The sequence below is a fragment of the Haliotis rubra genome, unplaced genomic scaffold (assembly GCF_003918875.1).
Source record: "Haliotis rubra isolate DU_JTF1 unplaced genomic scaffold, ASM391887v1 Scf390, whole genome shotgun sequence".
In the NCBI taxonomy this organism is placed as follows: Eukaryota; Metazoa; Mollusca; class Gastropoda; order Lepetellida; family Haliotidae; genus Haliotis; species Haliotis rubra.
In genome coordinates this window covers 948,408-972,411 of record NW_025767069.1, presented here as the reverse complement: position 1 = coordinate 972,411, position 24,004 = coordinate 948,408, and the positions used below count along the sequence as shown (strand labels likewise).

The 24,004-nt window shown below is 39.4% G+C and overlaps 1 protein-coding gene across 1 annotated transcript in view; it reads right to left on the bottom strand.

Moving 5' to 3' along the window:
* LOC124286762 (tRNA (guanine-N(7)-)-methyltransferase non-catalytic subunit WDR4-like) overlaps positions 1–24,004 on the bottom strand; it is a 151,506-nt gene that overhangs the window by 9,368 nt on the left and 118,134 nt on the right. Inside the window, exons 5-7 of the mRNA XM_046723191.1 lie at positions 13,240–13,396; positions 3,850–3,962; positions 810–867 (exon numbers count right to left, since the gene is read on the bottom strand). Of these exons, the coding sequence (XP_046579147.1) occupies positions 810–867; positions 3,850–3,962; positions 13,240–13,396 (328 nt within the window). The remainder of the gene's footprint in view (positions 1–809; positions 868–3,849; positions 3,963–13,239; positions 13,397–24,004) is intronic.

Here is a 24,004-nt window from a genome sequence, read left to right as displayed (position 1 = left end):
GTGAGAAAATCAGTTTGTGAGTCATTTGGTGGAGGGTGAGAGAATCAGTTTGTGAGTCATTTGGTGGAGGGTGAGAGAATCAGTTTGTGAGTCATTAGGTGGAGGGTGAGAGAATCAGTTTGTGAGTCATTTGGTGGAGGGTGAGAGAATCAGTTTGTGAGTCATTTGGTGGAGGTGAGAGAATCAGTTTGTGAGTCATTTGGTGGAGGGTGAGAGAATCAGTTTGTGAGTCATTTGGTGGAGGTGAGAGAATTTGTGAGTCATTTGGTGGAGGGAGAGAGAATCATTTGGTGGTTGGTGGTGGGTGAGAGAATCAGTTTGTGAGTCATTGGTGGAGGGTGAGAGAATCAGTTTGTGAGTCATTTGGTGGAGGTGAGAGAATCAGTTTGTGAGTCATTAGGTGGAGGGTGAGAGAATCAGTTTGTGAGTCATTTGGTGGAGGGTGAGAGAATCAGTTTGTGAGTCATTGGTGGAGGGTGAGAGAATCAGTTTGTGAGTCATTTGGTGGAAGGTAAGAGAATCACTTTGTGAGTCATTTGGTGGAGGGTGAGCGAATCAGTTTGCGAGTCATTTGGTGGAAGGTGAGAGAATCAGTTTGCGAGTCATTTGGTGGAAGGTGAGAGAATCAGTTTGTGAGTCATTTGGTGGAAGGTGAGAGAATCAGTTTGTGAGTCATTGGTGGAGGGTGAGAGAATCAGTTTGTGAGTCATTTGGTGGAGGGTTGCTTGAATCTGTGAGCCAGTGACATTTAAAACAAAATAACCACAAAACTGACATTGATCAAACAAAATGTAAACTGGCCAACTTACCCCTGACCCTGACAGCAGAATGTCATCTTCTTGGACATAACTGAGGCAGGTGATGAAGCTACAACAAAAAACAATCCTAGCCAATGAATGCCAGAATTAACCTCATAGGGAACATCCTGGGCCTAGATTTTCGAAGCTCTCTTAGAGCTAAGATAGTCGTAAGTTAATGCTAATGTATGGCACTTACGACTATCTTAGCTCTAAGAGGGCTTCGAAAATCTAGGCCCTGGTCGGGACTAAACATGTCGTAGCATCTTTAGATTACCGTGCTAGTGCTATTTACTTGGTTACAACACATAATAATAAGATCCTCTGAACAAAATTCATGATTATTTGAATGGCATCCTATTTCAAACAAAATTCTTGTCTGGATTAAAATGGTATGAGAGTTGAGTTTCAAAAGAATAGGAATTTTGAATCAGTTAAAGGAACAGATTGTCACCCAACACCTGTAATCCTTTGATGAAAAACAGCAAGCAAGAAAAACACTAAAACAACTGATACATACAAAATCATTTGCTTATTCATTTGAATTCATGGCATTTTTACAATGTTAGTCATTATCATCTACCTGCAACACGCAATGCCTAATCACTTTGAGTCACCGTGTAATGACAAGATTCAGTTCCTTTCTAAACAAGATTATTGTTATTTGGACCATACAATATATATTCCTGAGGGGGACTGGATGGTTGCTCAGGACTTTGTGTGGAGAATACATGTTTTTTCAGCTGCAGCTGCAAAATTGAATACTTTAAACATAATTCCAAGAAGCTAGATATCATTTGTAAAAAAAACACGCCTTACAACAGTAGGGCGGAATTATTTTTCAGCTGACATGGTTGGTCCTTTACCTTCTGATTTTTAACCAAGATGAGGATGAACGTAAAACGAACCTAACCTTTTCCTGTTTTTGACAGTGCCCAATTTTCATAGATCCCAGGGTAATCCATAGTGTCAAACAGCCAATATTTAAGTAAATTATTCATGAAGTTTAAACATTATTTCAGTTTCTATTAAAATAAAATTAAACTCTATTCTTTTAAAAATACAATGTGGAACATTTCTCTTGTGATATGTCTTTTCCTGTGGTCATGCAAGCACCATGCCGGGACCTTTGTAGCGTTTATAGAGAATGTATAGCGTTTATAGCATTCCACACAATGGAGTGAGTGAGTTTGGTTTTACGCCGCTTTTAGCAATATTCCAGCAATATCACGGCAGGGGACACCAGAAATGGGCTTAACACATTGTACCCATGTGGGGAATCGAACCCGGGTCTTCAGCGTGACGAGCGAACGCCTTAGCCACTAGGCTACCCCACCGCCCCCCACACAATGGATGATGAGCAGGGCTCACCCTTTGCTCCAGCAGTTATGGCAGATTTCAATCTACATCAATATTTTGACATTGATATACTTCTAACAATTGGGGTGCTTCTTTTGTCATTGTAACTGGTTGATATCCCCATGCATGTTGACCATGGAACATTATTTTTACTAGCTGTTCCTACAGTGAACAGGGGTTCTGGGTCATTTCACACCAAGTAGTTTCACCTGGGTTGTTACATCCCAATTCCAAACTAGGTGAATTCATCCCATATTAGGGGTTGTTTCACCCCTAATCAAGAGTTGTTTCATCCAACTAATTCAGTATACATGGAGAATGGTATTAATGCTTAAACCTGTTAATCCTAATTAAGCAATGATGTTAACAACGATCAAGTAAGTGCTACTGTGTCTGTGTTGAGATGGCAGATAGGACTTAAGCATATATCTCATCTCATCACGCTTAGAACCTAAATTAAATGAACCAAGGCAGCTACTTGCTATCGTCACTGAAGGACACAGCAAATATAAACTGATTCAAACAATCTGAAAATGGTGTTTCGACACTACACATAGATGGATAAAATATTGAAATAATTTTATAGTTGATAATAATAATACTCAATGTGTCCTAGACTTACTCAAAGTATCCTAGACTTACTCAGTGTGTCCTAGACTTACTCCATGTAACCTAGACTTACTAAGTGTGTCCTAGACTTACTCCATGTATCCTAGACTTACTCAGTGTGTCCTAGACTTACTCCATGTAACCTAGACTTATTCAGTTTGTCCTAGACTTATTCAGTGTGTCCTACACTTATTCAGTTTGTCCTAGATTAATCAGTGTCCCATGTTAACTCCATGTATCCTAGTCTTACTCAGTGTGTCCTAGACTTATTCAGTGTGTCCTAGACTTACTCAGTGTGTCCTAGACTTATTCAGTGTGTCCTAGACTTACTCCATGTATCCTAGACTTACTCAGTGTGTCCTAGACTTACTCCTTGTAACCTAGACTTATTCAGTTTGTCCTAGACTTATTCAGTGTGTCCTACACTTATTCAGTTTGTCCTAGATTAATCAGTGTCCCATGTTAACTCCATGTATCCTAGACTTACTCAGTGTGTCCTAGACTTATTCAGTGTGTCCTACACTTATTCAGTTTGTCCTAGATTAATCAGTGTCCCATGTTAACGCCATGTATCCTAGACTTACTCAGTGTGTTCTAGACTTACTCAGTGTGTTCTAGACTTACTCAGACTCAGTCTGACATGTTTACTCCATGTGTCCTAGACTTACTCAATGTGTCCTAGACTTACTCAGCATATCCTAGACTTACTCCATGTATCCTAGACTTACTCAGTGTGTTCTAGACTTACACCATGTATCCTAGACTTACTCAGTGTGTCCAAGACTTATTCAGTGTGTCCTACACTTATTCAGCATATCCTAGACTTACTCCATGTGTCCTAGACTTACTCAGTGTATCCTAGACTTACTTCATGTGTCCTAGACTTACTTCATGTGTCCTAGACTTAGTGTGTCCTAGACTTATTCAATGTGTCCTAGACTTAATCAGTGTGTCCTAGACTTACTCAGTGTGTCCTAGACTTACTCAATGTGTCCTACACTTATTCAATGTGTCCTAGACTTAGTCAGTGTGTCCTAGACTTACTCAATGTGTCCTAGACTTAGTCAGTGTGTCCTAGACTTACTCAGTGTGTCCTAGACAGAAGCTGTATATGTTGTAGGAGTTGGGGAAGTTGCTGACCCGTATCTTCTCATCGCGGTCACATGTCACCACATACTGGTCCCCCTTTGTAAGCACCTGCAAGTAGCAACATACTCGGTTAAACACTTACAGTAGACTTACAATCATAAGTAAAGTGAAAGGCATCACACATTGTCTGGAACTGCAAGGGGCACATGCTGCATCAGGTCTTGTGTGGTGAATAAGTCTCTAGAATGATCAGAGATGACAAAACCTTATGGATGATCAACTTCTTTATTTTTTTAATTTATTTTCATATTTTTAATTTTTTTCACAATACCATTATCATCCATAAAGTCTTGTCATCATCCCTATACCACCGACTTCTAGAATACCACTCAAACAAATCACAGAATGATCAGATTTCAAAACACATGTTTTTCACTATTCTGAACTGATCGGGAGTGAGTACGTACGAGTTAATACTGCTTTAAGAAACATTCTATCAATGTCATGGTGGTTCACACACAGTGTACCCATGTGTAAAATCAAACCCCAGTCTTGATATGACTGGGGGTGGACTGAAGCTGACCTGAAAGTAAGAAATCTTTGTCTGACACATATTATGTTTTCTGTCAAAGTTTGTACAAAAGAAGAAAAACACAATATATTTGTTTACCCAACACACCTTGTTTTTCCAGAGACCGCCTCCGCGGTGTAGTGGTTAGAGTGTCTGCCCGGAGAGCGGAAGGTCGCGGGTTCGATCCCCGACCGTGTCATACCAAAAGACGTTAAAATATGGTACTTGTTTGTCCCTGCCTGGCGCTCGGCATTAATGGGTACAACAAGGACTGGTCGGTTCGGAGTCAGTATAATGTGTCTGAGTGGGGTATTGATGCTTCACTGCGGCATGGTATCTCAGTGGGCTAGCACTATAAAACCAGCTTAAGTCTGGGCTAGTACAAGCAGCCGCACAAACACATACACACGCATGCACATCGTCATATGAGCGAAATATTCTCAAGCACGATGTTAAACCCAATTTCACCTCACCTCACCTTGTTTTTCCAGAATATCCATCAAGTCTAATGAATGGGAGATTTATGAGCATTTTCCTTAAGAGAGCCAGCTGGCATGCTTTCATATACTGAAATATTGTTCTAATTAAGGTGTGGTCAACTCTACACATTCACAGGGCAATGGGGTAGACTAGTGATTAAGCAATGGCAGAAGACCCAGGTTCAATTCCCCACATGGGTATAAAATTTCTGGTGTCCCATACCATGATATTGCTGGAATGTTGCTAAAAGTTGCACAAAACTCTACCCACTCATTCAGCTCATTCACAAAAACATATTTAGTGTTTAAGAGATTTTTGTGTAAATGAATATCATTTAAAAAGGAAAATGAAAAATACTCAATAGTAAAGTGACAGTAAAGAGGATTGTTAAAAAATCTAAAAATACTGATAATGTGAGAACAGTCCAAAAAGATATTATGACTTTGATGCAGTAAGGATAAGCAATTCAAAAGAATTCAAACATATACATATATACCTTTATAATGCGTGTGAGTGAGTTAAGTTTTACACAGCTTTTAGCAATATTTCAGCAATATCACAGCAGGGGACACCAGAAATGGGCTTCACACATTGTACCCATGTGGTGAATCGAACCCGGGTCTTAGGCGTGATGAGTGAACGCCTTAACCACACGGCTAGCCCACCGCCGCCTCTTTATAATGAAGGATGAAGCATTCAGCACAAAATACATGGGACACTGATCTAAACTATTTTTGATGCACTTTTATTGTGGAGTTTGCCTCAAGTGAGTCTGTACACTAATATATGGAATTTTTTTTTTTTTTTTAAATTCATTGAACAGAAATTTCAGCACATTACAGTGTGACAGCTTGATAGGCAAGGATATGTTAAAGTGTATTAAAATGAATGTCTGACTTTGGCATGCGAATCCGATTATTAAACTGACAAATTTCTCCCAAATGTTCATTTCATTCCAAATTATACGTACTGTTTCAGATATTTTATTTTACAAGAAATTATAGGCTGTTATGTGTTAGATAAACAGATGTGGTGCCCATCCTAGTGTGATCACAAAGCTTAGAACATTTAAATGATAAAATATACGTTTGATCTCTTTTTAAATTATGCTAAATTACATTGTATTATATCAGGGACTGCCTTTTCAAACATTAACTTAACATTTTTGCCTATGGGTGATCATAAAACACAAAAATCGCTGGCTCACACAACAGCTGATAAAGGAAACAACCAAATGCATTATAACAAAGACAGAGTTATCGCTTTAACATGGGATAAACAGTCAATTTAGGCAAGATTAATTGCCCAATATATATGGCTACACTGACATAAGAAAAAATATAAAAATGCATTCATTCAGCCACAAAGTAAGTTAAAACAACACAATATTTCAGAATATTTAATAAAAGATCACACAAAAATTACCATGAATAAAAATGTAAGAAAACCTGCATGAAGCATGATCCAAAATTGATTTTAGGAAGTATTTGTTTGTTCAAACCCGCAGGAAAATGTAGTTGTAAAACTACCCTCTGTTTGCCTGTTGAATTATTGATATGATATGAGCTCCCCCAGTTGAACATGATCAAACAGCCACTATTTATCTACCAGTGTTAATGAAGCCTGTCAAACCACTACAACAGTGATAACAATGAAGACAGCGCATCACCTTGTCAGATCACACGCACACCTGGCTTGGAGGGTAGGAAATGGATTCCTGGGAGGGTAGGAAACAGATACACGGACATGATTCCTGGGTAGACACAGATTTGTACTGAAAATTCTATGTCATCAAAGGAAAAATAGTTGTTACCTCATGACCTGATACAATTACAAAATTCTATGTGTCACCCAAATGCAAATTAATAATTAATTGTAAATTAATCAAATCTGAAAATGAATTTGGGAAAAATGACCAAATTATCTTATTTCTCTTATTAATTAATTATCCTTTGAACACTGAAGCCTGGAGGATCCTATCGGAAATATTTTGTTTAAAACTTGTACATTCATGCATGCATTATAATCCACAAACATTTTCCATATGTATAACAAATATGCCTCCACAGATGTAACTGTGCAGAATGCAGGGTTCCAGATTAGCAGAGTCCCAGCTAGCAATCTATTCCATATGTCAGTTTAAGTCAGTAATCATGACAATATGTGGCATAGTAATATACATACACAATCTGATTCTTAAAACAGATGTATGAGCTTGTTGCTGTGGTCTTAATTAACTATGACATTCCAGATAATATTAACTCTGATATTTAGATTCTTAAACAAATACCATCACACATGCAGGGCTCTGACGGGTACTCGAGTACTCGGCAACGGGTCGGCTACAGCAGGACTTGAGTCCAAATTCCAGGATTCGAGTACCCGAGTACCCGACAAAGGGTGATAACTCTAAACTAAACGTGACCATGTGTGCAGTCATGGATGAGAAAAGGTCGAACGTCTGGGCCCATTTTGATCTTGACACTTCAAAACACAGAACCAAGTGTCGCCTTTGCGGCATTATGCTGAGTTATGCAGGGAGCTCAACAAGCTCAATGAGGAAACATCTCAACGTGAAACACAAGTCCGTCAGTGTGGATGATTCTTCCAAAAATCCAGTCAAAAAGCAAGCCACGCTGAAGCAGGGATATTTGGGGGTTACAACCGAAAAAAGCTTGACTCAAAAACATGAGACACTCACCTGCAAGGCCATGATGATGTGCATTAGTGACCTAGCTCAGACCTTTGAATCTTGTTACAGGTAATGGTTTTCGTGATGTTTGTCACTCACTGAATCTAAGTTAAATCGTACCATATCCAAAGACTCTTCATAATTACCTTATGAAGGAATATGCCGACACCAAAACTCAGCTTAAGGATATTCTAAAGCAGTCCCCTGGCGTATATTTGACAACAGATATGTGGACCAGCTGTGCAACCCATGGTTACATCACCGTCACAGGGCATTACATCACAGTCGAGTGGGATCTAAAGTCATGCATTCTTGCCACTAGACGTGTGGAGGATCGTCCATGATGTACTTTGTTACAATGCACAATCTTTTCAAAGAAATTCACATTTGATATTCACTGTAAAACGAAATGTGCTTTAACAAATGTTCTGATTTTGAAAATGGCTTGTTTTTTCTGAGTTTTGTTCTCTGCATTGTGGGTTGAACCTCATTGTTACCTCAGTCTCAAAGCTTCTCAAACTCTCAATATTGTGTATTCATAACCACGTGTTGCGACATGTGACGCTATACCTCACATGAACTGGTTTCTGCTATGGGCTGTTTGCGCCAGTGCTTAGTTGAGTAGTGTGGCCCTGCATAGACCGATCCTAGTCGATATTAAGTTTGTGTTTCATCAAATTGATAACCACATGTTTTAAGGAAAGATTTCGTGTAATTTTTCAATTCAATACAGATATTATAACTTATTAGTGCGGCATTCTTGTGTGAAATTCCATTGAAAACTACCTAAAACAGATGCGTGTAGCTCCCACTAAAATTTAAACTATAATTTTCGGGTACTCAAGTCCGGGTCCGGTCGTATCCCCCGGGTACTCGAGTCCGATTTTTGCTACCCGTCAGAGCCCTACATACATGTTAATATTTACCCGCCATAAAGACATACACAAAGTACAACTCAAGTACACATCAGTCTGTGCAGGTTTTGCTGAAATATTTCTGACTGCTTCGTAACGACATACTATTGACGTAGTGAGAAGTTAGTGAGTAAATATGATTTTACACACTTTAACAATGTCCCAGCAATACCACACTAATTGATGAAGTAACTGCTAGTGCTCCTGACTTTTCATGACACAGGAGGGCAGGAGTGGACATAACTTTAAAATTGCTAGTGTACTCCGGTACTCCGGTACAGTTGCACATGTAAAATCACTTGCCCTGATAATTTTTCCACTATACCGGCCGTTTTCATGTTGATTATTTAACTAAACAACATAATTAATATTGGAAAGTCAACTGGACACCGGTACAGTGTGATATACAAATTTGCTTGCCCGACAGAAAAAAACACTGGACTCGGGCGTCGGGCAATGGGTTATTTCCACCCCTGGAGGGGCGGTGGGGTAGCCTTGTGGTTAAACCATTCACTCGTCATGCCGAAGACTCAGGGCCTAGATTTTTTTAAGCTCTCTTAGCGCTAAGATAGTCATAAGTGTCATGCATTAACATTTACTTACGACTATCTTAGCTCTAAGTGAGCTTCGAATATCTAGACCCAGGTTCGATTCCCCACATGGGTACAATGTGTGAAGCCAATATCTGGTTCCCTTGCCGTTATATTGCTGGAATGTTGCTAAAGTGGCATAAACCTAAACTCACTCACATGCTCCTGACATAGGAAGCCCAATATATTTGACGAATGAGTGTGTATTCATGTTCAGTGATGCACTAGCCAATAGTGAGGCTGTCTGACTCGGACCTGGAATCAAGTCTGGACCAGGCAATCCAGTGATTGATGTGATGAACAACAATCCACATCAACAAACCTATCTACCCAAACCCAACAAACCTGTCTACCAAAACCCAATAAACCTATCTACCCAAACCCAATAAACCTATCTACCCAAACCCAATAAACCTATCTACCCAAACCGAACAAACCTATCTACCCAAACCCAACAAACCTATCTACCCAAATCCAACAAACCTATCTACCCAAACCCAACAAACCTATCTACCCAAACCCAACAAATCTATCTACCCAAACCCAACAAACCTATTTACCCAAACCCAACAAACCTATCTACCCAAACCCAACAAACCTATCTACCCAAAAACAACCCACTTGTTTCATCCAGACTCTCTCTCTCCTCTCTCTCTCTCTCTCTCCTCTCTTCTCTCTCAACTCTCTCTCCCTCCTCTCTCTCCTCTCTCTCTCTCTCCCTCCCTCCTCTCCTCTTTCTCTCCTCTCTCTCTCTCCCTCCTCTCCCTCTCTCCCCCTCCTCTCCTCTCTCCTCCTCTCTCCCTCCTCTCCTCTCTCCCTCTCCTCTCTCTCCCTCCTCTCTCTCCTCTCCCTCTCTCCTCTCTCCTCCCTCTCTCCTCTCTCTCCCTCCCTCCCTCTCTCCTCACTCTCCCTCTCTCTCTCCTCCTCTCTCCTCTCTCTCTCTCTCCTCTCTCTCTCTCTCTCTCTCCTTCTCTCCTCTTCTCTCCTCCCTCCTCTCTTCTCTCTCTCCCTCCTCTCTCTCTCTCTCTCTCTCCCTCCTCTTCTCTCCCTCGCTCTCTCTCTCCTCTGGGGTGGGGTAGTCTAGTGGTTAAAGCGCTGGCTTCAAGCACACCAAGACCGGGTTCAAATCCCACATGGGTACAATGTGTGTGAAGCCCATTTCTGAGTCCCCCACACGTAATGTTGCTGGAATCTTGCTAAAAGCGCATAAAGCCAAAGTCAGTCAGTCCTCTCTCTCTCTCCTCTCTCTCTCTCTCTCTCCCTCTCTCTCTCTCCTCCTCCTCCTCCTCTCTCCTCCTCTCTCTCTCCTCTTCTCTCTCCTCCTCTTCTCTCTCCCTCCTCTCCCTCCTCCTCTCTCTCTCCTCCCTCCTCCTTTTTCTCTCTCCTCCACTCTCTTTCTCTCCTCTCTCTCTTGCTCTGCTGCAAGTCTCCAGATGAAGTTTACTGCCATTGAATGTTTGCTGACTTGTCATATATTCGTTTACAATAATTCTTACCCAGCTGAAAAGGCACCATGGTTGACCATGGTCAACCACGGCTTACCACGAAAACCATGGTAATACCATGGTTTACCATGCTAAACCGTGTTCACTAACATTTCTCCCCATGGTAGACCATGGTAGACCATGGTCACCATGGTATACCACAGCAGACCATGGTCATTATAGACCATGGTCACCAGAAACCATGGTAGACCGTGGTCACCAACATTTCTCCCCATGGTATACCATGGTAGGCCATGGTGACCATGGTATACCACAGCAGACGATGGTCATTATAGACCATGGTCACCAGAAACCAGGGTAGACCATGGTCATCTTAGACAAAACAATGGTAGACCATGGTGATGTTCTCATACAAAGTAATGGTTGACCATGGTCATTACATACAAATCTATGGTAGACCATGGTCATGACAGACCAATTTTACATTTCAAACTGTGATAAATAAAAAAAATAAAATTGAAATCCTGACTGTTTCATGACATTGTGTTTCATTTATGAATAACAAATAACGGGAGCATTCAATGAAGTGTTACACAAGCATTATACTAATACTAATAGCATTACAAAGGACGTGTGTAAAACATCTAAGTGGCAGATGAAAAATGTTTTTCCTGAGTTAGTTTGCCTTTAATGAATATTCATGACAGATATCTTACAGATCCTTGTTCTTACGTCTGTGTGCATTAAACAACTAAAATTGAACACTTCACTCGTGAGAGACATGTTAAAATGAAGTGTGTTTTAATGAAAAATACAAGAACACAATGTCATAAAAAACAATTATCAACGGGAACAGTTCACGTATTTTAACTTTCTCATTGTTGCTACAGAAACACACAAACAAATAAGGAACAAAAGACGTCTTATACACTTGAAAATCAAAACAAAATTAACCCTCCGTACATCTAAAAAATAAAATAATTTTGCCCGTCCCCTTTGCTAAAGTTGTCCATTAAACTGTGTAAACCCCAGCTCTCGTGGTCTTACTAGTTTTTGTGCCTGGTTGCCTTTAGTTGTTGTTGTTTTTATGATAAGCTCCCGATTTTAGAACACATTTCACTGTCACTTCCTGTTCAGCACGTGCAATATGACTCGGAAGAGATTACATCAAAGTAGATTAATGAAATTTATTGCCGGGGATAGGTGCAAAAACTATTCTTCCACGTTATGATCGACGAAGGAACGTGTACACTGAATATCTTTTTTCGCGATTCCCGTCGTTGACAATATTACTGTTTATGAATTCTAATTTTGATGTTGATGCCTAGATATTGTAATTCTTGCCTTTATTTGTTAATAAGATGAGAAATTATCCACGAATTTCTTAATAGAATGAATATTTGTACACCCCTGGGTCCATCTAGTGGGTAGACATGCGTGCAGTATTTTATTGGACAATATATAACAACTGTGGGTTATCCATTTCTGAAATACTTTACCCGCATTGAAAGTGTGTAGCATCCTTATAATGAAGCATGTCTTGCAAGGCAAGTTTCTATTATGATGTCACTCTACACAAAGGTTATGACATCACAGACAGGTTTTGAAGGCACCAAATTTCAAGCTCGCTGTTTTCCTCAAAAATTGATATATGCTCTCTGTCATTCTCTATGTTGTTTGCTTTCAAACACTGTGGTACAATGTTGCAGAAACTCTCAACAGCGATGTCCCAGTGTATTATTCAGTGCAGTAGACTTTGTGTATACTTGATGCTTGCATTCAATCAACTGAGAGAGATTTGTGAAGGAATACTGGTTCACAAGCTAAAAAGCCCACATTGAGAAATTACACAGAGCTGACACACAATTAGGTGTATGTCAATATTTCATGCATATTTCTATGGAAGCAGTTCAGAATTGCCTTGGTAATGGAGATATATTTTGTGTATATAACGTAAATATGCAGCTCATTTGAGCAAGGCCAGTGTGCTCTCCACTCTCCACTGTTCTCAGTGACATAGCCGATAGGCCGAGAAACAGCATGGAGCATAAATAAATGTGCATTTGAAAAACTGAGTTTAAGATATTGAGACAAATGACATAATCATGAAAAGAATAATTTAACAAATAATAAATAAATAAAAGTTTCAACAAGAAATTTTTCTGAACTTACAATCTACTACAGATTAAATTGTTTCAAAATGAATAATTCACATACTGTGACCCATATTTCATTAAACACTCAAAGTCAACAAATTTACTCTCGCAAAATTTAGTAAAGGGATTTGGGTGGCATTTCGAACAAAACAACACACAAAAAGACAACAACAAAAGCAAAAGCAAAACCAAAAAACAACAACATTATTTTATATATTCCTTATTATCTTCAACTCAGATGTATTTGAACACTTTTTAAATAAAAATGTTCAAGTACAAAAACAGTTTTTCTTTATTAATATAATTCAGTGAAACATAAGTCATCTTTACAATGATGAAGATAACTAATAATTAATATCACAACCAGAATTAGTAAATAAAAAATTGAGACTGGGATTTTTTGTGGCATTAGCTGTTGATCCAACAATGAATATAAAAGACACAGGTATAAATCCCAGCAATATGTATGCAAGATGATCACTGAAGTGACACTTGGGATGAATTGAACTTGAATCAAATTGAGAAACGGTTTCTCACCAGATCCAGCACCATGGAAAGGTGGCCATGAGTTAGCTCCCCTTGGCTGTCAGGCTCAGAAACGGGGAAGCTGTAGACATCTCCAGACTTGTCCGATAAGATGACTTTCTCCTCATCCTGCGTGAAAGCCAGGCTCTTTCCTCGCTTCACCACACTCCTGAAATCAACAATTGTCATCATATGACATCACTGATGATTACTGCATTACTGCCACTGCACATACAATATATTCATTATCAAACGTGAAGTATATTTCAGGCATCTAAGAGGTGATATCACTTGATATTTGCTCGATATCACTGGGAGTACAGAAAATGGGCGTCAAAACAGACTCAATACATAAATCATGAGATGCTTGTCTTCTGTCTTGTTTAATGGTATTTTTCAGTTTGTCAATCCACCAAACATTTAAATCCTTGAAATAATACTGATTTACCTTATCATGATATGAGGGAAACATCAATTAGGAAATTATTACAATCATAATTATTATTAAAATGTCTTCACCTATTCTTTTACTAAGCAACATTGCATGTGTTTTGATGCAGCAGTGACACGAAATGCACGCCCCCCCTCCCACCTCCATCAACACATGCACACTTATCAATCAATCAATACATAACTTGACAAAATAATGTAGCTTTCTACAAAAATCATTGTCTTATCAAAATTAATTTCTTAAAATCAAAGTAAAAATGTTATTTTAACCACTGCCACTATTATCTTCTGATGCAAAAAGAATCAAAATAATTCAAAGAGAAAGTCAGACCTCCTTTAATCATATTTCTTGAAAAGACAACTTCAAATTTTCAAGTTAAACAGGGCTATTTGTTGCTGCAGTAAAACTCTCTATGATAAAACCCATTACCCTGTTCAATGATTCTGAATCAATTAACAGCAACAAAGACAGCTCTTAATTAAAGTGTAATTTGAATTTGAATTTTTTAAAAAGTCAATTTTAACACATTACAAGAAAGTGTAATTCTAAAAACAATAAAGTAAAATTTAATTGCTTAAAATCTTGTAGAAATTACGCTTAATTAAACCATTAACATAAAGCATTGTAACAATTCAAATAATCCTTAGTAATTTAATTCAAATTCTGGGCCCCTTTAACTCAAGGATGTGAATATGAAAAGAACACAATAGGTCCTCCTCCCTTAATTTGGTCACAGGTTTTGAATGAATGAACACAGAGGAGGCCATAGTAAAACAATAGCTGAGCATATCATTACCCGAACTGCAGTCCAGCTTGACTGACGGCTTTCTACCTTCAAACAGTTCCCAGTAATTACTGGCTCACCCAACCCCGTTTTTGTAGTGGATGATATATTCCTGTCAATTATTCATCCTTCTTTTCAAATGCCTCTTTTGTCATGATAAACTATGATTAAAATTTCATAATCCGAATTTGAAATTCGTCTCAACTATTCTATATATGTGTTCTGGTTTATGAGAGGTTTTGTTCAAGATGGTGTGTGATTGTAAGAAGATGTTTTCCTAGTGATATGTCTGATTAAAAGCATCAATAATTAGTTGTAGGAAGAGGTATTTGTGTTCAGCCTAGTTAAGGAGTGGCTTTCAAAAGAGAAAACGGAATATTTACAAATACTATTTCACAAGCGACAGAACCTGTGTTAGCACATATCATCAGTCGGAGAGTCTGGAATTAATGAGTTGCCTTTAAGAATGGAACCATAAATAAATGAACACTCTCTCAGTAAGGTAATCACACAGATTTGTATGCACAGAACATTTATCCAAATGTTTGTTTAAAATTGTTTTTAAGATTGAAGAATACTCTTTGAGGTTCAGTGCTTTTGTTTTTTAATTTTAATAATTGGTTATACCATGGTTCTTGTACATCCGTGGTCCCCTTCTGCCATCTTCATGAATCTTTAGCAATCTTTTGCCATCTTCAGCAATCTTTAGCAATGACTTAACTCTCCAACACAACACTAGTCAGTGAGATTTTGCCCTGATGATTTAAACCATTCTGCAAGACCTCATTGAAGAAATATATACCTGGTCATAATGTTGAGGGAGGGGTCTGTGGGGTGGCCGTGTGGTTAAAGTGTTCGCTCATCATATTGAAGGTCCGGGTTTGATTCTCCACATGGGTACAATATGTGAAGCCCATTTCTGGTGTCTCCCCCGAGATATTGCTGGAATGTTGCTTAAAGCGACAACCATACTCACTCACTCATATTTTGTTGAATCAAACCACGTGTGTTAAACACTTAGCAAATACACAGCCAGCTGATCCAAATATCAAATACCCCAAGTCAGATCTACTATAACATAGTACACATAGCATTGTTCATTGTACATTTAGTCGAGTTGACACAATTTCAACAATAAAGTTCTTTGTAAATATGATTCACTTTCCATATAGGAAGACTTTAACACAGTTTCCATGACAACTCTTTTTAGATGTGATGATACTCAAAATTTATCAGCATTTTCCAAGTGAATGAAACTTACAACACCTTACCCCGAATCCCAACAATACGAATAAGATATATCACAATACGCATCTCCCACAATGGAGTAATAATAATAAGAGAAATAATAAGAATAACATTTCATTTGCATATTGTAATTTCTATTTGTCTTCAAATGCAACGGAAAATATCCTTTATTTAATATAATTGTAGATCTGTAATGAAATGTACAACTGAGACGTCTAAATTTTAATGTGGGCCAGTGGGACGATTTACAGACAGCAACTTGTTGAATGTACTGTTATATTGACGTCTAGGTATACATCCTCATACTGTTGTCAGGTAAGACTTTATAGGTTGAGTGTGGTACAGAAATATAGCGGTAGGCGAAGGGTTACTAGGAAAAACAATTTATATACACGGAGAGATTAACATGAGTGGGTTAAACAAGGTCACTTGGGATAAATAATGGGGTCTTGACCTAAAAATATTCTAAAGAAAAAGTGAAAACAAAATCAATTTTCTCCACAGCTGAATAAATGACCTATAAATAATCGCAGATCCGAAAAAATGCATAAATGAAATCAATTTGCTCAACAGTTGAATAAATTATCACATGTCTGCAGTCAGTAGTCCTAAAGAAATACAGATGTGCAAACATGTGACTGCTGGAAGGCTCTGTCTACCTAATGTTACAAAAGAAATAACAGTTAAAAAATAGCAGAAAATAGGCAACTGTTGGCTGGTGATTTCATAACATGTAGATGACAACCAATCATTATCTAAAAACATTGAATTTCATCAGTACATACCAAATACCAAACAAAAGTATATAATTTGAATTTCCCTGAATTTCATGAGAGAGTGAGAGGTTGATTTGGTTAAGTGGTTGATTGGTTGAGAGGATGATTGAATAATTGTTGTATTCATTAGAAATATGACTAAATTATTCATTTTGTGTCAACTTGATTAAATAATCTAACTCATATCTCAGAACTTAAAGTCCTGTTTCTTTATGTTAAAAAAATGTGTCAAAGAAGAACCATTGCAAGTAAACAATTGCAACATTCTAGCGAGAAGTCTATTTTTGGATGATCATACAGACGGATAAATGAGAATATTACATTTACACAAAACTGTGCGGGAACATGTTTGTTGTTTAATACACCACACCAGAATATTCAAACTCAATGATGTTGGCATGGGAAATGGAACTTCTTTCTTAATTCTTTTTTATCAAAAATAGGACAACAATCTGTAAAAAGACCTTGGCAAGTCTATGATATAATGATTTGATAGCAGAAATTTCCACTAGAGCTCAGTAATGCCAAATGATTCTCAGGTATGTTCAGCATGCTCTAGACTATAAGGATTCTCAGCTAAGCCTGTACCCACAGGATTCTCAGTTAAGCCTGTACCCACAGGATTCTCAGTTAAGCCTGTACCCACAGGATTCTCATTATGCCTGTACCCACAGGATTCTCAGTTAAGCCTGTACCCACAGGATTCTCAGTTATGTCTGTACCCACAGGATTCTCAGTTAAGCCTGTACCCACAGGATTCTCCATTATGTCTGTACCCACAGGATTCTCAGTTATGTCTGTACCCACAGGATTCTCCATTATGTCTGTACCCACAGGATTCTCAGTTATGTCTGTACCCACAGGATTCTCAGTTATGCCTGTACCCACAGGATTCTCCATTATGTCTGTACCCACAGGATTCTCAGATATGCCTGTACCCACAGGATTCTCCATTATGTCTGTACCCACAGGATTCTTAGATATGCCTGTACCCACAGGATTCTCAGTTATGTCTGTACCCACAGGATTCTCAGATATGTCTGTACCCAGGATTCTCAGATAAGCCTGTACCCATGGGGATTCTCAGTTATGTCTGTACCCACAGGATTATCAGATATGCCTGTACCCACAGGATATGCCTGTACCCACATGATACCCACAGGATTCTCAGATAAGCCTGTACCCATGGGGATTCTCAGTTATGCCTGTACCCACAGGATTCTCAGATATGCCTGTACCCACAGGCTTCTTAGATATGCCTGTACCACAGGATTCTCAGTTAAGCCTGTACCCACAGGATTCTCAGATAAGCCTGTACCCATGGGGATTCTCAGTTATGTCTGTACCCACAGGATTCTCACATATGCCTGTACCCACGGGATTCTCAGATATGCCTGTACCACAGGATTCTCAGTTAAGCCTGTACCCACAGGATTCTCCATTATGTCTGTACCCACAGGATTCTCAGATAAGCCTGTACCCATGGGGATTCTCAGTTATGTCTGTACCCACAGGATTCTCAGATATGCCTGTACCCATGGGATTCTCAGTTATGCCTGTACCCACAGGATTCTCAGATATGCCTGTCCCCACAGGCTTCTTAGATATGCCTGTACCACAGGATTCTCAGTTATGCCTGTACCAACAGCATTCCCAGATATGCCTGTACCCACGGGATTCTCAGTTATGCATGTACCCACAGTATTTTCAGTTATGCATGTACCCACAGGATTCTCAGTTATGCCTGTACCCACAGGATTCTCTGTTATGGTTGTACCCACAGGCTTCTTAGATATGCCTGTACCCACAGTATTTTCAGTTATGCCTGTACCCACAGGATTCTCAGTTAAGCCTGTAGCCACAGGATTCCCAATTATATCCGTGTCCACAGGATTCTCAGTTATACCTTGTACCCACAGGATACTCAGATATGCCTGTACCCACAGTATTTTCAGTTATGCCTGTACCCACAGGATTCTCAGTTAAGCCTGTACCCACAGGATTCCCAATTATATCCGTGTCCACAGGATTCTCAGTTATACCTTGTACCCACAGGATACTCAGATATGCCTGTACCCATGGGGATTCTCAGTTATGCCTGTACCCACAGGATTCTCAGTTAAGCCTGTACCCACAGGATTCTCAGTTAAGCCTGTACCCAAAGGATTCTCAGTTAAGCCTGTACCCACAGGATTCTCAGTTATGCCTGTACCCATGGGGATTCTCAGTTATACCTGTACCCACAGGATTCTCAGTTAAGCCTGTACCCACAGGATTCTCAGTTATGCCTGTACCCACAGGATTCTCAGTTATGCCTGTACCCACAGGATTCTCAGTTATGCCTGTAGCCACAGGATTCTCAGTTATGCCTGTACCCACAGTATTCTCAGTTATGCCCAGTACCTACAGGATTCTTAATAAGTTATATTAGTTGTTACTTTCTCACTCTATGCATAATGTTCAAAGTATCCTGTGAAACCAAGTAAGTGACCAGGCCTCTGTTGCTCATCGGGTTTAAAGAAATCATAAACAATGTTTTAGTCACGTTTCCTGGTTGTTATGCTTGTCTAATAGTGAGTGAGTGAGTATGGTTTTCTGCAATATCCTAGCAATATCATGGCAGGGAACACCAGAACTGGACTTCACACATTGTACCCATGAAAGGAATCGAACCTGTGTCTTTACAGCTTTAACCACGAGGCTACCCCACTGCCTCTGCTTGTCTGATAACAAACTTTTGCAGGAAGCATTTCAGGGATATCTCTGAACATACATCAAAACAAATTATTACAAAACTAAAAATATTTCCCCTTAGATTTGTGAAAAACCTAAAGTGGATATCTTTACAGGTTTACAAGAACTTCCTAACTAATACAACATATTTCTTCATTTGAATAATTTCTTAACAATTATTTTGCCATTTAGTTCAGTAGGAAGTATCTCATTAGCTGGATCTATTTAGGGAGCAATAATTTAAGTATAATGGACCTCAAATTAGTGCGTGAATTATTTCACCTTGGAAACCTAACTTTGCTTCACTTTCACCCCCAGCTAAACAACATTACCTATTTTTGCAATTAACCATGATGCTAATTCGCAAGCCACCATTCAGTAACCTACACAGCTAGACCCCAGTAAACTCATCTCGCTGGAAAATTAGCCCTTTGATGGCTTGTTAATCAGGGATAATTATCAACTAAGACCAAATTGTGTGAGAAGCATGTTCATGTCAGCCTCTTCTTGGTATTAAAACGGACCAAAAACTCGCCTTGGTCGCACAACCATCCACAAGAGAAGATGGCGAATGACTCATTTTCTTCAAAGCCCAAGCAACACATGGGTTTGAACCTTATTTCTTTATTGGCACTTAAAGAGAAATGTCTCTACAGTCATTTTGTTAGGAAACAAATTTCTTGTCGGCATCAAAGCTGAAACCGCAACCCCAAGTTCATTAACGGGAAGAAACGTCAGGCAAACGAGCGCTAACGTGACCAGTAAACTGAGGATAAATGCACAGATGAGCCATTCTGCTTAATTTTGATGCTTATCTGATTTCGTCCACTGATCAGCATCAGTAGTGATTGATTGAGTGATTCGTCTGGAGAGATGTCCATTTTCCCGGCTTTGCTGTTTCGCAGGAGTAACCCTTCTTTAATACAGAAGCACTTCACTTGATGATATGCCTGGCTTTGCTGGATGAACAAGAAAAACAAAGAGTGTCCCTCTCGACCTTGTGACAGACGACACATTAGGAATCTTGTTAACAGCAATCACAGTTGGGATTTGGTCTCTTTAGCAAGGTTTCTGATTCAAGGGGATGTTTGGTTGCAGGAGGTTTGGTTTCGGTAGGTTTGGATACAAGAGATTATGGTGGTTTGGACCAGTATAGGTAGCTTGGGACCTTGTCTAACCTTAAAACTCCACAGATTGAATCCTGTTAGTGACAAGCTACAAAGAATCGAGATGACAAAGTGAATGATTTCAGTGTTGAATGTTGTTTTATAACACATCAGCAACATTCCAGATCGTAACTACCTGTGAAGATTTGGGTTAGAATTGATCTCCAGTAACCCATACTTGTTGTAAGAGGCGAATAACGAGATCGAGCGGTCAGGCTCACTGACTTGGTTGATATGTGTCATTGTATCCCAGTTGTGTAGATCGATGCTCATGCTGTCGATTACTGGATTGTCTGGTCCAGATCTAGGTGGCTAGGGACCTAGTCTGCCTGGAATCCCCACTATACAACTACCATTGGTTGCTAGGGACCTAGTCTGCCTGGAATCCCCACTATACAACTACCATTGGTTGCTAGGGACCTAGTCTGCCTGGAATCCCCACTATACAACTACCATTGGTTGCTAGGGACCTAGTCTGCCTGGAATCCCCACTATACAACTACCATTGGTTGCTAGGGACCTAGTCTGCCTGGAATCCCCACTATACAACTATCATGGGTTGCTAGGGACCTAGTCTGCCTGGAATCCCCACTATACAACTACAATTGGTTGCTAGGGACCTAGTCTGCCTGGAATCCCCACTATACAACTACCATTGGTTGCTGGGGACCTAGTCTGCCTGGAATCCCCACTATACAACTACAATTGGTTGCTAGGGACCTAGTCTGCCTGGAATCCCCACTATACAACTACCATTGGTTGCTGGGGACCTAGTCTGCCTGGAATCCCCACTATACAACTACAATTGGTTGCTAGGGACCTAGTCTGCCTGGAATCCCCACTATACAACTACAATTGGTTGCTAGGGACCTAGTCTGCCTGGAATCCCCACTATACAACTACCATTGGTTGCTAGGGACCTAGTCTGCCTGGAATCCCCACTAGACAACTACCATTGGTTGCTAGGGACCTAGTCTGCCTGGAATCCCCACTATACAACTACCATTGGTTGCTGGGGACCTAGTCTGCCTGGAATCCCCACTATACAACTACCATTGGTTGCTAGGGACCTAGTCTGCCTGGAATCCCCACTATACAACTACCATTGGTTGCTAGGGACCTAGTCTGCCTGGAATCCCCACTATACAACTACAATTGGTTGCTAGGGGCCTAGTCTGCCTGGAATCCCAACTATACAACTACAATTGGTTGCTAGGGACCTAGTCTGCCTGGAATCCCAACTATACAACTACTTTAGTAGTCTGACTAGAATCCCCACTATACGACTACCATGGGTTGCTAGGGACCTAGTCTGCCTGGAATCCCCACTTTACAACTACTGTGGCTGTGTTTATCTAAGGCGTCACAAAGTTATGTCCCCTTGGTACGCCAGAAACCTATAATTATTGGTTGGAATCCTTGTCTGTCCTCCATATGTTTCAGTTTCTGCCAGCACTATACCCAAGCTTGTGGTTTTACCAGAGTGGTAAACTTCTGACAAGTGCATGACTTCAGGCTGCCCTTCCACATTAACCTGACACCATGATATAACTTGAATAGCGTTTAAGGCTACAATAAACAGTCACTAACTATGCACCTAATTTACAACTAATTTCATTGCAATATAACTGGAATGTCATGTTATATAACCTCATCAACACTGTGTTTCCCTATAGCTCTTTTAGGGCCGGGGTCACACAAAACAACAACATTAGATTCTGTGATATATTATCACAAACCTAATCTGAGACATTAAGAATCACTTCACATTTCAAACTTCAATTCTGATAAAATAAATCTTCACTAAACAAATAATTCCAGTTGCACAAATGGGTCGTATAATGTCAAGAAATTTGCAAAAAGATATAGTAAAAGATCTTCAAGCATAAAATTGATAAAAAAATTAAATCCATCAAACAATTACAATTTCCAGCTCAGTTTCTTCAGCATTCTATTAAAGCAGTCATGGATTACAGAATTATCCCCACGAACCACGGGTAAATTAACATGTTACATTTATGAATATGCACCTGTAAGGATTGCCATAAACCTGCCACGCACTACACCTCTGTACTATCAGATTTCTCATGGACAAAGTGCTTGAATATAACATCATCATGACCAAGCCTCCACTTACTAAAGGAGCAATCACCTGGAGAAATGGACTCAATCCAAATGAAATGAACGTGATCGTCGTGGTAACCTGAATCACGAGCAGGTGTGATACCAAGATCGGCCACTCTATTAACGATGCCTGGTCACCCGTAACCAAGGTTACGCAGTTCTGAGGGGTTGTCAGGTAAAGAATATTTTTATATAGAAACCGTAATAGATACTTAAAAAAGGTGGACCAAAAACAGGTGTTACCCGATTTGGATATAAATTTAGGACAGCAATATGGTGTAAGGGAGATAGTCATCTTTCTAAAATGGAATGTAATATATTATTTGTCAAGTTTAGAACTGGGGAGTTATCAGGTTGCAGTGTGGTGTGTATAGGGCTATAAACGTGAAGACATCACAACAGAATCATGAGGCTGCTGATTGTCGAGTCTCCCTGAGAGTGATTAAAGGGGACATCAGGATCTTGTCTCATATTCCCGATATTTTATGGGCAACTAAGGTGTACGCACAGAATGGTTACAGTGTGGTACACAAAAGAGTCTAATGTCTGGATGCAGTTGATAGTCCAAAAAAGAGCTGCTAAACTGATTATATCTAGCCTCAATTTCTATATGACATATAATTGAGATATTCTTTCCGGATGTAGAGATTTTGAGATAAAACAAATTTAGGTAATAAAATAGAATTTAAGTTGAATATCAAACTAGCTTTCACTGATAAATATCTGTGAATATAATAACTTGGTTTACAGAATTATATTCAAACATCCTGAAATAAAATATATTCACATTTTAAGTCATTTAAATTGGATCTATTTGAGGAATTGTTACTTCAGTGAAAAAGGCAAAAATCAGAATTCCACAAAAAATCTTTGAAACATTAAGAACATCATAGACTCACACATGAACATGTTAAAAGGTAAATTTTGTCAAAAATATCAATTAATTCCCCTTTTTATGCAGTACAAGAAACAATAAAATGACAGATATTATCAGCACACGCTGACTGAAGCCCTGATTCCTCGTACACTATGTTTACACTGTACAATAAGCTCAGCAGGTTACTGATGAAGGCTCTTTGGTCATCAGCTGATGGTAACCAATGACAACACAACCTAACAGGTAATGGTCTACGGTACCAGTCAGCGCAAAGTTTGCGTAAGATGTTCAACTGACCAGAAAAATCATAAATCGCACAAAAACAGAATTCTTCATTTAAAAGCTGTAAATTACTCATATTGACATAAGAACAATTGAGCTATCTTTCGCTGAGAGTAGCCCTTGGCAATTCATCCCTGCGAACAATAGAATCAGTTTCAGCCCACTGCAGTTCATGAAGGACAGCATGAGAAGCCCCCCATAGCGTCATCGCTAGCCATTACACTATGGTACAAACAAATCTCAGATTTGTTCCACCTCACAACACAGTTTTGCTTGCAAATCTTGGCAAAGGTCTGGAAAACTAACGTAAATTTTGTTTCCCAATGACCATAAATT